Source organism: Panthera pardus, unplaced genomic scaffold (assembly GCF_024362965.1).
Source record: "Panthera pardus isolate Hobbes unplaced genomic scaffold, ASM2436296v1 HiC_scaffold_5, whole genome shotgun sequence".
NCBI lineage: Eukaryota > Metazoa > Chordata > Mammalia > Carnivora > Felidae > Panthera > Panthera pardus.
Genome location: NW_026526980.1, coordinates 17,572,340 through 17,585,994, shown reverse-complemented (window position 1 = coordinate 17,585,994; position 13,655 = coordinate 17,572,340). Strand labels below are relative to the sequence as shown.

The following is a 13,655-nucleotide window of genomic DNA, read 5'->3' as shown; positions in this document are numbered from 1 at the left end:
CCGGGGAAGCAGAACCTGAGATCTCACGCAGCTGACATCATCGCGTGGAGTGTGTCCAAACACGAGGAATCGCTTCTGATCGGTGGAGGGCGAAAGAGGCGGAATCAAAACGGTACGTGTGTGTGGTCAAGTGCAAAGTTGGAAAGAAGTGTGTCTGTGGACCCAGAGTGGGAGGTGATAAATGTGAGAATGCAATGGGTTGTTGAGGTAGGGCGGCGGCATTATGGGCGATTTCTTCGTTTGCTTTTTAAATGTTTCTCGAGCTGTTGACACATCCATCTTTTCAACAATCGTGGCAGGAACGTTTATTACCGACTTCTTATCTCCTGCCAGGCTTGGAAGCCCGGGAGATGATTGTCGGGCGGGCAACAGCATAAAACAGAAGGAAAACACAAGTAACTAAGAGACGCTTTCCAAACACAGCAATAGTTGGGGCAAACAGTCGGAGGTTTCAGCGGGCGCCCGGCAGCCCCCAGGGAGACAGCGCGGGGAGCCTGAGCCCCGGGAGGCCCAGAGAGTGGAAAGTCTGAGCACCCGGCCACAGACTGCCGGCCTCGACCTCCCTCCGGAGACCGCCCTGTCTCCTGATGATGCTATCCTGGTGGCTATGGTGGCATCCGTCACCCAGGATCTGGGACTGGCACTCGTGTGCGCGCTTCTGTATTTAAGCGGGACGATCTATGAAAATGCGGATTTACGAAACTGATAAATGGGGAGATAATTATCGAGAGTGTGAAAGGGATTGCTAAAGGAACTCCCTACTGCAGCTGAGCCTTCGGCGATACTCAGGTGGCACCAAAGAAAAGTGGTGGGTTTTTTTTTTGTTTTTTTTTTTTTTAATGGATAGCCTGCTTTGCATAAAAAGCTGCCCTCGGTGTAGACGACTGAGGATAATCAGATTCAGCCTCTGCCCTGTCGAAGACGGAGCCCCTGCCACCTGTGCCCCATCACGCTCTATTCTCCTGTGGCTCACTGCCTCACCCTACAGGATTCTGTCTGTGTGTCTGTTTATTCTCCCTTCTGACCGCCAGACTCTGACCCCCGGGCACAGGGTCCATGCGGAGTGGAATTCTCTCCATACTTATTTCTGGAACTGGCGGCTTCAAGGCGCCCAAGGTCTAGCAGGGGAGAGAAAACATGGATGTGTATGTATCCTAACAGCCGCCGTGGACCCAGTGCCCATCACAGGAACCCTTCCTGTCTTAGCCAGTAGCGACCTGTGGGGCCACCCTGAGGAAGCAGGGCACCCTGAGCTAGCACCGGGTGTCATGAGGGAGTGTGGCGGGGGACATGAGGGGGTGGTCAGGGCACACGCAGGGGGCCAGCTGGCGACAGGGTTCAGCCAGGCTCCAGGGGCAGTCACCTGGGTGTGACTGTGCTGGGGTTAATGGCTAAACCACCTTGGTCTCAGAGAGCTGTGGCTGCTGTGTGACCAGGCTGGCCACAGCGGCCCTTGGATCTCAGTCACCCCAGGGGGCACTCAAGGATTACCCGGAGGTCAGCTCAGGGAGAAGGTGTGTTTAACATTCAAATGACACCTGGGTGCCTAATCCTTCACCGGTCCTGGGATTAAGGTCCTACCATTGGCCTGTTTTATAGATAAATTTGCCCAAGGTCACAGAGCCCAGGAAGCAGCCAGGATTTAAATTCTGGTCCACGATGCTCCAGAGTCCGTCTCCCAGCCACTGTTTCTTGTCTCCTCGCCAGGCTAGCATACCACGGGGGCTCTGAGCTAGCAGAGCGGTGGCTCCCACCTGGGGGCTTCCTGGAGGTGGTGGCGTTTGAGTCTAGCCTTGAAGGATGGAGAGGCGAAGGGCAGTGGTGCAGACCGCCTGCTGTTCCTCCCAGAACCCGGGTGCTCGCAGGCTCGGTGTTCGTCCTTTAGGCTGTCAGCATCCCCCATCCGCGTGGGGGGAAGTGGCAGACGTGGGGGACAATGCTCCGCCCGGGGGAGGCTCTGCCAGTTCCTCGGCTTGTGTGACCTTGGGCAAGTCCCGCCACCCCTGGGGCCTGTTCCCCTTCTGCAAAATGAGCCCCAGAATGCCTCCACCTCTTAGGAATGTCATGAGGATGGAGTGGGGTATCCGGCTGAGGCTCCAGCTCAGAGACTGGTCCATGCCAAGCCCCGTCGGATGCCAGCTCTCCCCTTCCTTCTCTCTCTTTTTTAAATTTTTTTTTAATGTTTATTCATTTTTGAGAGACAGACAGTGAGAGACAGAGCGTGAGCAGGGGAGGGGCAGAGAGAAAGGGAGACACAGAACAGAACCCGAAGCAGGCTCCAGGCTCTAAGATGTCAGCACAGAGCCCCGACGTGGGGCTCGAACTCGCAAACAGCGAGATGCTGACCTGGGCCGAAGGCAGACGCTTAACCGACTGAGCCCCCCAGGCGCCCCTCCCCAGCACTCCAGCCCTTGCTCTGTTGTGAGTCTGTCAGGCATGATGACATCTTTCATGAAGCTGAGTGACCAGAATCACTAAGTGTCCTCCGGGACGGGTTGTGCAGGGGTGACCCAGGGCAGTCACATCTTCCCTCCCCCTCCCCCGGGCCTCTTGGAGCACATGGCCATTTTCTGCTTCCTCTGGTGCAGTTATAAATAGGTGGCCTTGTGCTCCCCTGCCACCCACCAGGGAGTTCCTCAAGGGCAACGGCTCTGGGGTGAACACCTGTTCATTTTTCCTCGCCAGCTACGCTCCCCCACCTTCCAAAACCCAGCCCCTCAGATCCCCTCTGGCAACTGCCCCGTTCCTTCTCTTACTCCGTGTGGTGTGGGTGAGGCTCACTCACTCCACCACCCAGCTTAAGGAGGTAGCCGAGGAGTGGCCAGCGAGACCATGGCACCTCACAGGCACAGGGGACGCCTGGCTCGGGGCTGGGGCTGGAGCCCTCCTCTGCACTTCCGCCGGAACTATCAGGAAGGAAGTGCTCTCTCCTTCTCGAGGCAGGATGTCAGCGTGGGGCCTCCAGTGGCTGCCTTGGTAAAGAAAGTACAGACCTGAGATGCCTCCAACGTGAGCTGAGTGCCTGGATACAGCTATGCCTGAAGCCAAAGTATTATCCTGGGCTTCTTTAATTTCATGAGCCAGTAAGTTTCCTTATTGTTTAAGGTCCATTTACCTTGGGTTTCTGTCCCTGGGACCTCAGGAGCATTAACTATAAAGCGTGTGCCCTCCTCAGCACAGGGTTCTCCTTGGCACTGGCGGCAGTGCTAGGCACCGAGAAGGTACTCGGCGAAATCCTACCGGCTGTGTTCTGGGCCGGCCTCTCCTAGGGACTTGCTCCAATGATCGCACAGCCCTTTCTCAGGTCACAGGCAACCGCATAAGCAGGCTGGGTTTGCATCTCCCTCTATGCACAGGATAAAGCCCAGACACTGGTTCTCCACCGGGTCATAGAACCGGACTCCCAAGTAAACTGCAGTTTATTTCTGCAAAACCCCTCACGGTGAAACTGGCAACCCCGGCAGGTTTCTCTCCTCCTGAGTACTTATGACCACGTCTGACAGAACGCGAATCCGAAAGTACAGCCCAGCCCCACCACTTCCGGGGGGTGTTGCCTCAGGCTTTCTTTTCTGTCAAATGGGTGCAATGGCTGCACCCACACCTCATCGGGGAGGGTGAGGATAAAACGCAACGATGGGGGCGAGGTTCCTGGCGTGCAGGGTGGCAGCCCAGAAAAGGCGCCTCGAAAGCAACGCCCGGTGATAGCTCAGGGGGACGCCCCCTCCTCGTGCCTCCCTTTGGACGTGTTTCCAGCTCTACTTTCTGAGTCCCTGTCGTCCAGCCAGCTCCCTGTCGGTGACCACACGTTCCCCCAGTTTTACGGCAACCCCACGCGGACACGTTTCTTCATTGCCTTTGTGCCGCGACCTCGTCTCTGGATACTCTCCTCCATGCTGTCGGCTCGTACCTCTTTGATCGCAATCTGCCGGTTAATGAGAAGCAACGTGCTCCTGAGAAACCACGACCCTGTCCCCCAGGGTGAGTCACGCGTGTGTGACCCAACGATCACCCAAACGTTCAGTGGCACCATCCAGTCTGCCAGCAATGGAATACAAACATCCTGCTCCATGGCATTAATGATGATAAAAACCCACGTTGGGCTAACGAGCGCAAGCCTCCCGCTATCGTAGTTTGCGGTCGCCCCTGGGCTGGGCAGATGAGCAGAGAGCAGCCGGGCACAGGGGACGCTGCCTGGCATTTCTGGCTGTGCCTTGGGCCTTGATCCGTTCAAGGGTTTGCCACTAAGGGTCGTACTGCCTCACTAGGGGGCAGCTGGCGACTTGGGTGGGTGCTGTTAGAGATACTGGGGGTCTCGGTGGAAATTAGTAAAGGGGCCGGCGGGCAGGACTGCTGAGCTATAGAACACGAAGGACTAAACCTGTGCATATAATATGCCACCAGGGCCCTGCCTGACGAGCACCGGGAGCCCCACCCGCCAGATGAGGGCGGGATGTACATCCAGGGTGACAACCCCCAGGCTCTCCTGCCTGCAAGACCCCAAGTTCATTCCCAGAACACAAACGCCCAGATCAGGGCCCCCTCCTCCTCACTCCCGCCTGATCTGTTTTAGGGGCCCGTAGGATTCTTGCCGTTGTTTTGCAGGGTTTTTTTTTGTTTTGTTTTTGAGAAAGAGAGAGAGAGAATACAAACAGAGGAGGGGCAGAGGGAAAGAGAAGATCTTAAGCAGGCTTCACGCTCAGTGCAGAGCCCGACACGGGGCTCGATCCCACGAGCCTGGGATCACAAGCTGAGCCAGAAACAAGAGCCAGAAACGCTCAACCGACTGTGCTACCCAGACGCCCCTGTTTTGTGTTTTAATCTGAGTGCATTACCGACATTTTAAAACTCAGGAGATTTCACAACACAGAGCCAGACTTCCAGCTTCTCCATCAACCTCGGAGGATACGGACCCCTGGGCCCGTGTGCCCACACACATCAGGTGGCCTGAGCAGAGCAGCATGGGAGTGAGAATTCCAGGTGCCCATGGTCTCCACCGAGCTGGTTGTGCTCACTGCCATCCCGCCCTCCTAGCATCTGAATTTGCGAACCCGGCCTAACGCGAGGCCCGGGGCCCGACGAACTTGCACAGGCCCTGCGAGGGCGCTGAAGACGGGACACCTCTTTCCAACCGGACCCGACCGCTCTGCCCTCAGTCACTAAACACTGCCTCCACCGCTGTGGGTTTTTTTTCAGGAGCTAGCCCTCCAGAGTCAAAATCAGTACGAACTTAACTTTCAACGACATATCGACCAACTTCAAACACAGACGGAAGGTGACTCCACCTGTATCTCACGAGGCAGGATTACAGGCTCAGGTTTCAAGGGGCCCGGCAAAGCCTGTAGGATCACAGACTGGGCTCTTCAGGTGACTGAGGCCCAGGCCCTGCCGGGTTCCAGCTTCTCGCGACAAAGCCACCTCCTCCCAGAACAGGAGCGGGAGGCGAGAGATGGTAGTTACGGGGAGAGCGGTTGGCTACAGCTCAAAGATGCAATTAAATCAGCGGATGGACAACCGGGGGCTGGGACTACAGTTAAAATCCCAAGCCCCTGAGTGGAGGGTGACTACATAACATTCCTACGTGCAACAGAGCCCAAGTGCTGTTAAGCAATCTAACTAGGGTTTTTATGGGGCTGCCGTTGAGCAGCTTTATCTTACCGGTTCCTCTGCTGAAGCAATATTAAATACTCATCATGCTTCTCATCAAAGTCTGGCACCATGTCCTTAGTATAACCCTGAAAGGAAGAAACAGAGCAGTGTGATATCGGAATGCAGGGAATTATTTACTGAGGCAGGAGAGGCGGAGAGGCAGAGGCGAGCTTGACGAGGGCCCAGCTCTCTGGGCGCGTCGCTCTGGAGACCCAGAGCCCCAGAGATCGCCTGACGGCCCGGTGGGCCTTCTGCGTCCACAACTAACAGTCTACAGAAAGCAGGAGGCTGAGTCCCCCGCCTCAACACTGTCCTTCCCTCCCATGCCCTCTAAAATCAGACTAGGGTTGAGCTTTACCGTTTTCTCCACACTCATTATTTATTTATCTGAATGATCATAATCAGATGTACCCCAGATCCGTTGTTTAAGGAGGGATCTCATTTTTCCCTTGCCACGGCAAGAGAAACGCACGCTTATTAAAAAAATACCCAGTCGCTACAAAAACGTATGACCCAGACAGTGAAGGCTCCTTGAGGAGCAGACACTCGTGGTTTTATGCCCCCTTTTCAGGCAACAGAACTCTGGGTTTCCTTCGGAGAACCCTTCGGCCCCTTTTTTCAGTTCACTGGCTTCCGGAGATGCCCTTGGAAGTTCCTTTGGTCTGTGGCTGAGCCAGGGCCCATGTCGGGTGCTCGAAAGTCAGCTCTGGGACGTTGCAGATACTCTTCGGGGAAAAGCTGTTTTCTTTCCACGGGGGTGCCAGGCTGCTGAGACACAGGCCTGGAACTGTCTGAGAACGAGGTCAATGGGGGAGACAGCAGGCGTGAGAGATGGAAAGGAGATCCCTAATGTCATAACCTGAGACCCTGGGTCCACTCATGTATGAACAAGTATCTGGACGATTCAGCTATTCCTTTAGAAGTTTCTGCTGAGTTTCTGTCATGTGCAGCCAAAAGAATTATGTCATATATACCACAATCTGACCATTAGAGATAACCCCTATTACAATTTTTTACAGCTTTATGGAAGGATAATTCAGGTAAAATAAACTACACATATTTAAAGTGACATATGTATATGCCAGTAAAACCCCCATTATAATTTGATACATATACCCTTAGATGTTTTTCTTTAGAATATACGTATATATACATATTTATAAAATACACATGCAAACACAGACATTCTTTTTTTTTTTTATTTTTTTTTTAAGTTTATTTATTTTTGACAGAGACAGAGCGAGCGTGAGCTGGGGAGGTGCAGAGAGAGAGAGGGAAACACAGAATCCGAAGCAGGCTCCAGGCTCCGAGCTGTCAGCACAGAGCCCGACGTGGGGCTCGAACTCACAGACCACGAGATCCTGACCTGGGCCAAAGTCAGATGCCCAACCGACCGAGCCACCCAGGCGCCCGTACAGACATTCTTTCAAACAAAAATAGGATCATCCTGTAAACAATGCTTTGCCATTTTCTACGTTTCTTAAATAACTTTTTTTGCCAAGGGATGGATTAGAGAGGCAATATCAGCTTGGTTCTAGTCACAAGTTACATGGATTAAGTTTTAAATGGCAAGTAAGACATTTGTGATAGAAATGCAATTTGTGTGAAAATCCTAACTACTACCATGGGGAGAAGAGAAAATCCCCATCATTCTCTTCTTCTCAAAAGCTGGCTTCAACACCATTATTCTACCACAACCCTATCCACAGGTGACCCATAACCTCCTTCACCAAATATAATAGCTCTTCCCACATTCATCCTTTCTAGCTGCTCTGGGCCAGGGGGGACTGCTGACCATCCCCCTCCCATCGTCCCCAGATTCTCCTCCTTCAGCTTCTGCAGCTGTAAATGAGCCTCCCTCCCCTCCGATGCCTTGTCTGACTTCCTTCCCCCTTGGCCCCAGTTGGGGATGGTCACTGTTTCTGTCCGTGTCACCCTTCTGTGTCTCCCTCCTCCATTTTCTCTTTCAGAGGAAAGAGGACATTTTCAGGGAACCCAAGGTCACTCCTGGTCCAGGGCTGACGGTCCGATCCCCCTTTCTTGTCCTTTTTCCTTTCTTTAAAAAAAAAAAAAGTTTATTTATTTTTGAGATACACAGAGAGAGAGAGAGAGAGAGAGAGAGAGGGAGAGAGAGAGTGTGAGCACAAGCAGGGGAGGGGCAGTTAGAGAGAGAGGGGGACAAATAATCAGAAGCCGGCTCTGCACCGACAGCAGAGAGCCCGACACGGGGCTCAAACTCACAAACGGTGAGATCGTGACCTGAGCTGAAGTCGGACCTCTTCTCTGTCACCCCCAGCACACCCCCCTCTCTCGAGGTCCACCTGGGGACAGGATGAAGTCCTCATCTCCCATCTTCTTTCCTGTTCTGATGTCCCTGAAACCTCTTCAGTTTTACCCGGGTTTTCCTGCTTGCTCATCTGGCCAAACAATCACGAAGTGGGGACTAATAAGGAATTTAAATAAACAGACTAGCAATAGCTGACCCCATTCTCTTATTTCCCTGGCTTCCTGAGATGCCCAGAGAGGGTACTTTGTCCTCTCTGGGACCCAGCCCTGCCTTGTCCTGAAAGGGAGAAACACTCGTACACCCTCAGCCCTCAGAGAGCGGGTTGCAGGACAACGGGTCTGGGGAGGATTTCTCCCTCCCTTCCAGAATAACACGGGTCTGAGGCAGACAGTTCATGAGCATTTCCATACACATGATTCTCCTTTGATCTTCGAAGGAGCCCTGGAAGTGGTTATTATTACCCCATTTAAGATACAAAGAAACCCATCTCATGCATCTTCCCGGAACACGCAGGCATCCTACTCCGTGGCAATTTACATAACCATTTTGAAATATCAAAGTGACCACTGATGTACTATGGTGTGGAATGAACAGTCAATGACATTTTAAGATGAAATACGAGATGACAAAGAGATCTCAGCGTGGGATGGGCTGCCCGGGGCCTTCACCTCAAACCCTCCGGGAATGCATTTATTCGCCTCTGCCAGGAGAGCGAGGTCCTCACAAAGACTTGAACGGCCCAGACACGTGTCCAGCCAAACTTCTCACCAGCCCCGTGCTTCTCAAATGCTAACTGATGTGCATATCAATCACCTGGGGACTGCGGAGAAACTCTGACTCACAGGTTCTGACTCGGTAGGACTGGGGAGGGCCCAAGGCTGCATTTCTAACCAGCCCCCAGGCAATGCTCTGGGGCCCACGTGGAGAAGCAAGGCCCAAGCCCAGCCCACCTCTAATCGGAAGGTCTCTGAACTTGAGCCGGGAAGAACGGGAGCTTGGAGACCAGGCCCGGCGCTGGGTCCCCGCACTGCCATCAGTTTACTCCCCTGTTAAAATGGAAGTAATAACGATACCTGTGTGGTTGCCTTTTTGTTTCTAGCGTAGGGTTAAACATGGGTGGGAAACAGCAGCAGTGGAAAGGGCTTAGTCCAGTTCCAGCATTTAGAATGTTCTCAGGGAGGGGCTCCTGGGCAGCTCAGTCCGTTAAGCAGCCGACTTTGGCTCAGGACGTGAGGTCGCGGTTCGTGAGTCCGAGCCCCACGTTGGGCTCTCTGCTGTTGTCAGCACAGAGCTGATTTTGGATCCTCCATCCCCCCCCCCCCTCTCTGCCCCTCCCTGGCTTGCGCTCTCTCTCTCTCTCTCTCTCTCTCAAAAATAAACACTGGGGCACCTGGGTGGCTCGGTCGGTTGAGCAGCCAACTCCTGATTTCGGCTCAGGTCATGATCTCACAGTTCGTGGGATCAAGCCCCCCCCACCCCCGTCCCTGCGGAGCCTGTCTCGCATTCTCTCCCCTCTCTCTGCCCCTCCCCCACTCGCGCTCGGTCTCTCAAAATAAATAAACACTGAAAAAACAAACAAAAGAGAGAACTTTCTCCGTGACTATTAGTTACGTTTCCATTCACAGAGCTCCACTATCTCAGGCCTCTCCCTACCCATCCCATGCTCATTCCTACCCTGCCGCCTTTTTCATTCTACTCCCTCATGCAGAAATCCACCCAATATCCTCTCCAGAGCCCAGCTGAGTTCCCAAAGTCTCCCCGAAGCCTTCCCTCGCCACCCTCGCCCCCCGCTCCCTGCAGCTCCTTCTGAAACCCTGCGATTAGCGTGAAATTACATACAATACAGTGAGAAACAGTACATAATTAAGTGCTAAGTTGTTAGCATTTAACTATGTATGTTGCTCACTAATTATCTGGGGATCTGGAGACTTTGGGGGGTGAGCCCTGAACTCTGCTACCTACCTTTGGGGAGCCTCAGTTGCCGCGTCTGTAAAAGGGGGATAATACTGTCTACCTCCCAGGGCTGCTCTGAGGATCAACTAGGAGACAAGCAGGAGTGTCTCAGGATCCTTCTTATTGATTCCACAGCCGGACGATCAAGTCTGGGGCACAGTCGCAGCCTCCCAGCATGCAGCTCTAGGACGATCGCCGCTGAGGCTGACCGAGCGCCACCACGGCTCACCCTCACTGCAGCCCTGGTCAGACACCAGATGCTGACTCCCCCCCACCCCGCGCCGCGCACTTCGCTTTGCCGAGGCGTTATTCGTCCGGCTATAAAATGGAGGCATTTGCATCCAAGGCGCCTCGCGGAGGTGTGAGGACCTTGTCAAGTGCCAAGTTTATCATCGCTGTCTTTCGGCAAACATTTATAAGCGCTCACTGCGTGGCTGTTACATATGCAATGAGGGTCTGACAAAAGCTTGGACCCACTGTGTGTACTCGCCTATATCAGCTGCACCCGACGGCCAGTCAGGGACCCGCACTGTGTGGTCCTACTGTGCACCGCGTCCGGGGAACACGCACTAGCCAGGGGTCCCTAACAGCGGGGATGTGCAGGGGGTTCTAGGAACATGTATTCAGTTGAGTGGAAGTCCATAATTTTCATCAGATTACCAAAGGCATCTGAGCCCCCAAAAGGGAGACAAACGATCGTAACAAAATGTATAAAACGGGATGCCAAGGTTTTGAAGGAGGGACCTGAGAAGGCTCCCAAGGGCACGGCAAGGCTCCCAAGGGCACGGCCAGGCCCCAGTCTCCACAGAGAAACAGTAGGAAGCCCCAAACCTGACCACTTCTCTCCACCTCCCGGCCACCACCCTGGTTCAGCTCGCCCTCCCTGGCCTCCCCCTCCTGCCCTCACCCCTGCTGTCTGCTCTCCCTGCCACAGCCAAGGGGTGCTGCTGAAAGCTGAGTCCAATCACGTCACTCCTCTACTCCAGACTCTGCATGGGTCTCCGAGGCCACCAGGCCTCCGCTCACGTGTCTGACCCACCTCCTACTACTCTACCCCTCCTCCCCATTCCAGTACCCTTGACGCTCAGCACGCTCCCTCCTCAGGGCCTTTGACTCACCAGTGCCTTGGCCCCCTCCCCAGGCGTGGGGTACTCTTCTCCCGGGTAAGTACCCAGGTTGCTCACGCCCTTCAAGGCTTGCCTCACATCTTACCTCCTCCTGTCTCCCTGGTCACCCTGTTTATAATTGTGAGCCGTGCCTCACACCCCCACTCCCAAGCCCCACTAACACACTATTTTATCTTGTTTATTACACCTTTTAGGTATTGATTCCATGAAGGCGGACTGGGTCTGCTTCGATCGCTTGTGTATTCCAAGCCACCAGGACAGTGCTTGGCACACACTTCGCCCTCACTAAATACTGGTTGAGGGGCGCCTGGGTGGCTCAGTCGGTTAAGCATCCAACTTTGGCTCGGGTCATGATCTCGCAGTCTGTAAGTTCGAGCCCTGCATCGGTCTCTGTGCCGACAGCTTGGAGCCGGGAGCCTGCTCTGGGTTCTGTGTCTCCCTCTCTCTCTGACCCTCCCCCACTCATGCTCTGTCTCTGTCTCTCTCAAAAATAAATAAACATTACGGGGCGCCTGGGTGGCTCAGTCGGTTGGGTGTCCAACTTCGGCTTAGGCCATGATCTCCTGGTCCGTGAGTTCGAGCCCCGCGTTGGGCTCTATGCCGACAGCTCGGAGCCTGGAGCCTACTTCGGATTCTGCGTTTCCCTCTCTCTCTGACCCTCCCCTGCTCATGCTCATGCTCTGTCTCTCTCTCAAAATAAACATTAAATAAATAAATAAATACTGGTTGAATGAGTGAATAAATAAGGAGACACATGAGCTGGGATTTTAAAGTTGAAACATTTCCTGGGTCACAAGGAAAGGGAAAGGCATTCCAAGCAACAGCAGCAGCATTGGGCAAAGGTCTGAAAAAGCTTGACGTGTTCGCGGACTGGCCAGAAGTTGGGTCTGACAGGAGGTAGGTGCCCAGGATGTGCGAGTTAACTACGGCTCAGGGTCTGAGGAGTTTGGACGTGACACGGAAGCAAAGTGTCACTGCCACTACTATGAGCCTCATCGTCTTTATCCCTGATGCTGGCCCTGGAGACAGTGCAGAATCTTATCGGTGGCCATACTATTAATTCTCTTTGGGGGGAAAAAATGGAATTGGAAAAAAATGCCAAGAATCAGTTATGTTTAAAGGTGCTCGGCCGCGTCTGTATTTCAGGGATCACAGATTCCTCTGCGGCCGGGATATTGGAATTCTTTCTGAACAGGGGTGATTTAGCAAGCGCCAGTACCCGCTGCATTAACAGGCGGCTGAGAGTGGTAGTGTTCGTTTCCAGGGCTCCCGAATGTTGGGGACCTAGCCTTGCTGGTGTCAGGTCCCAGCAGAGAACAATCACTTTGGAGGGTTTCATAATGAGGCTGTGAAAACACTGCATCTGGGGGCACGGCAGGGTTCCTAGAGCACTTTCACACACCTGAGTTCCTCCACCTCCCCCACCCTGCCTTCTCCCCCACCCCCCCAGGCTCCTGTCGCACCCCAGGGACAATTTAGGAGGCAAGCCCATGCTCCAGGTTACTGGGGCCTCGCTCTGTGGGCAGCCTTAGCTGCCATTTATTATGCTCTCTGCGGGTGCTTATTGTGGCTGTCTGCAATAATGCTATGGTCAATAATGCTATGCCCATTTTACAGAGGAGGAGACTGAGGCTCTGAATGCTGGGGCAAATTGCCTAACGGCCACAAAGCGTCTAGGTGGAGCTAATGCACATCTGTTGTTTGTGTCAGCTCAGCATCTATTCATTTCCTTCTGGTTACAACACCTCGATCTTCCTCTGGGAAACCACCTCTCCTCCACTCCCCATCCACGCGGTTGTGGGTGGAAACAGCACCCCCTTGGTGGACATGTGACCTAGGCCGGGCCAATCAGGGTATTCCATCTCCCTGGCCATGTGATCGGCTCAGGGCTAGGCGTGCGTCCCAAGCCAGGCCGACAGACTCAACTAAGGGATTGGCTGAATCGGCTGGAAAAGTCCCTGGGCCTCTTGCCCTGGAAATATTAGCTGATAGGAGCACAGAGCTACCAGGGAAGGAGTCATTGTTGTCAACTGATTAGGTTCACCCTTGTGAACATCCTTATATGTTCCGTGGAGAGATCTGTCCAAGGGTGACAGCAACACAGGCAGCCGAATTGAGGACAGAAAGAGACCACACAGAAACTAGATCCTCTTAACCGTGTTTAATCCCCCGTATCCAGCCATGCCTGAAGCCAGCCCTACATTGGACTTTTTAGTCACATTTCTTTAACTGGAGCCAGTTTGAAGTGGAGGGGTGGGAAGGCGAGAGAGAGACAGAGCTAGAGAGAGAGAAAGAGAGAAAGATTTACCCCTGAGGGAATTCTGGGTGGCACAATGGTAGAGACAATACTCAGGGCTGTCTAAATCCGAAGTCTCACCTAGGGCTCAGAGAAGTGTTTACTTAGAGGATTCAAATGATACCTTAAGGAATGTGCCCGATGATGACCCACAGCAAGAGATGATCCAAATGTGTCTCAGAGTGTGAAACTCCTATTCTCCCTTCAAAACCCAGCCCAGTACCAACTCCTCTGTTCTCCTAGTGATTCTCTTCTTTATGTCCCCATGTTGTATAGTAGTGAGTCCTTAATGCATATTACTTGAATGGAAAAGTATGGGTCTGAGCTTCCTTTGTACTGTTCTTGC

General features: G+C 53.4%; 1 protein-coding gene across 1 annotated transcript in view; it reads right to left on the bottom strand.

The window, feature by feature from the left end:
* Positions 1-13,655, bottom strand: part of KATNIP (katanin interacting protein) — a 193,418-nt gene that overhangs the window by 136,426 nt on the left and 43,337 nt on the right. The window contains exon 3 of the mRNA XM_053894412.1: positions 5,656-5,732. Coding sequence (XP_053750387.1) covers positions 5,656-5,732 — 77 coding nt within the window. The remainder of the gene's footprint in view (positions 1-5,655; positions 5,733-13,655) is intronic.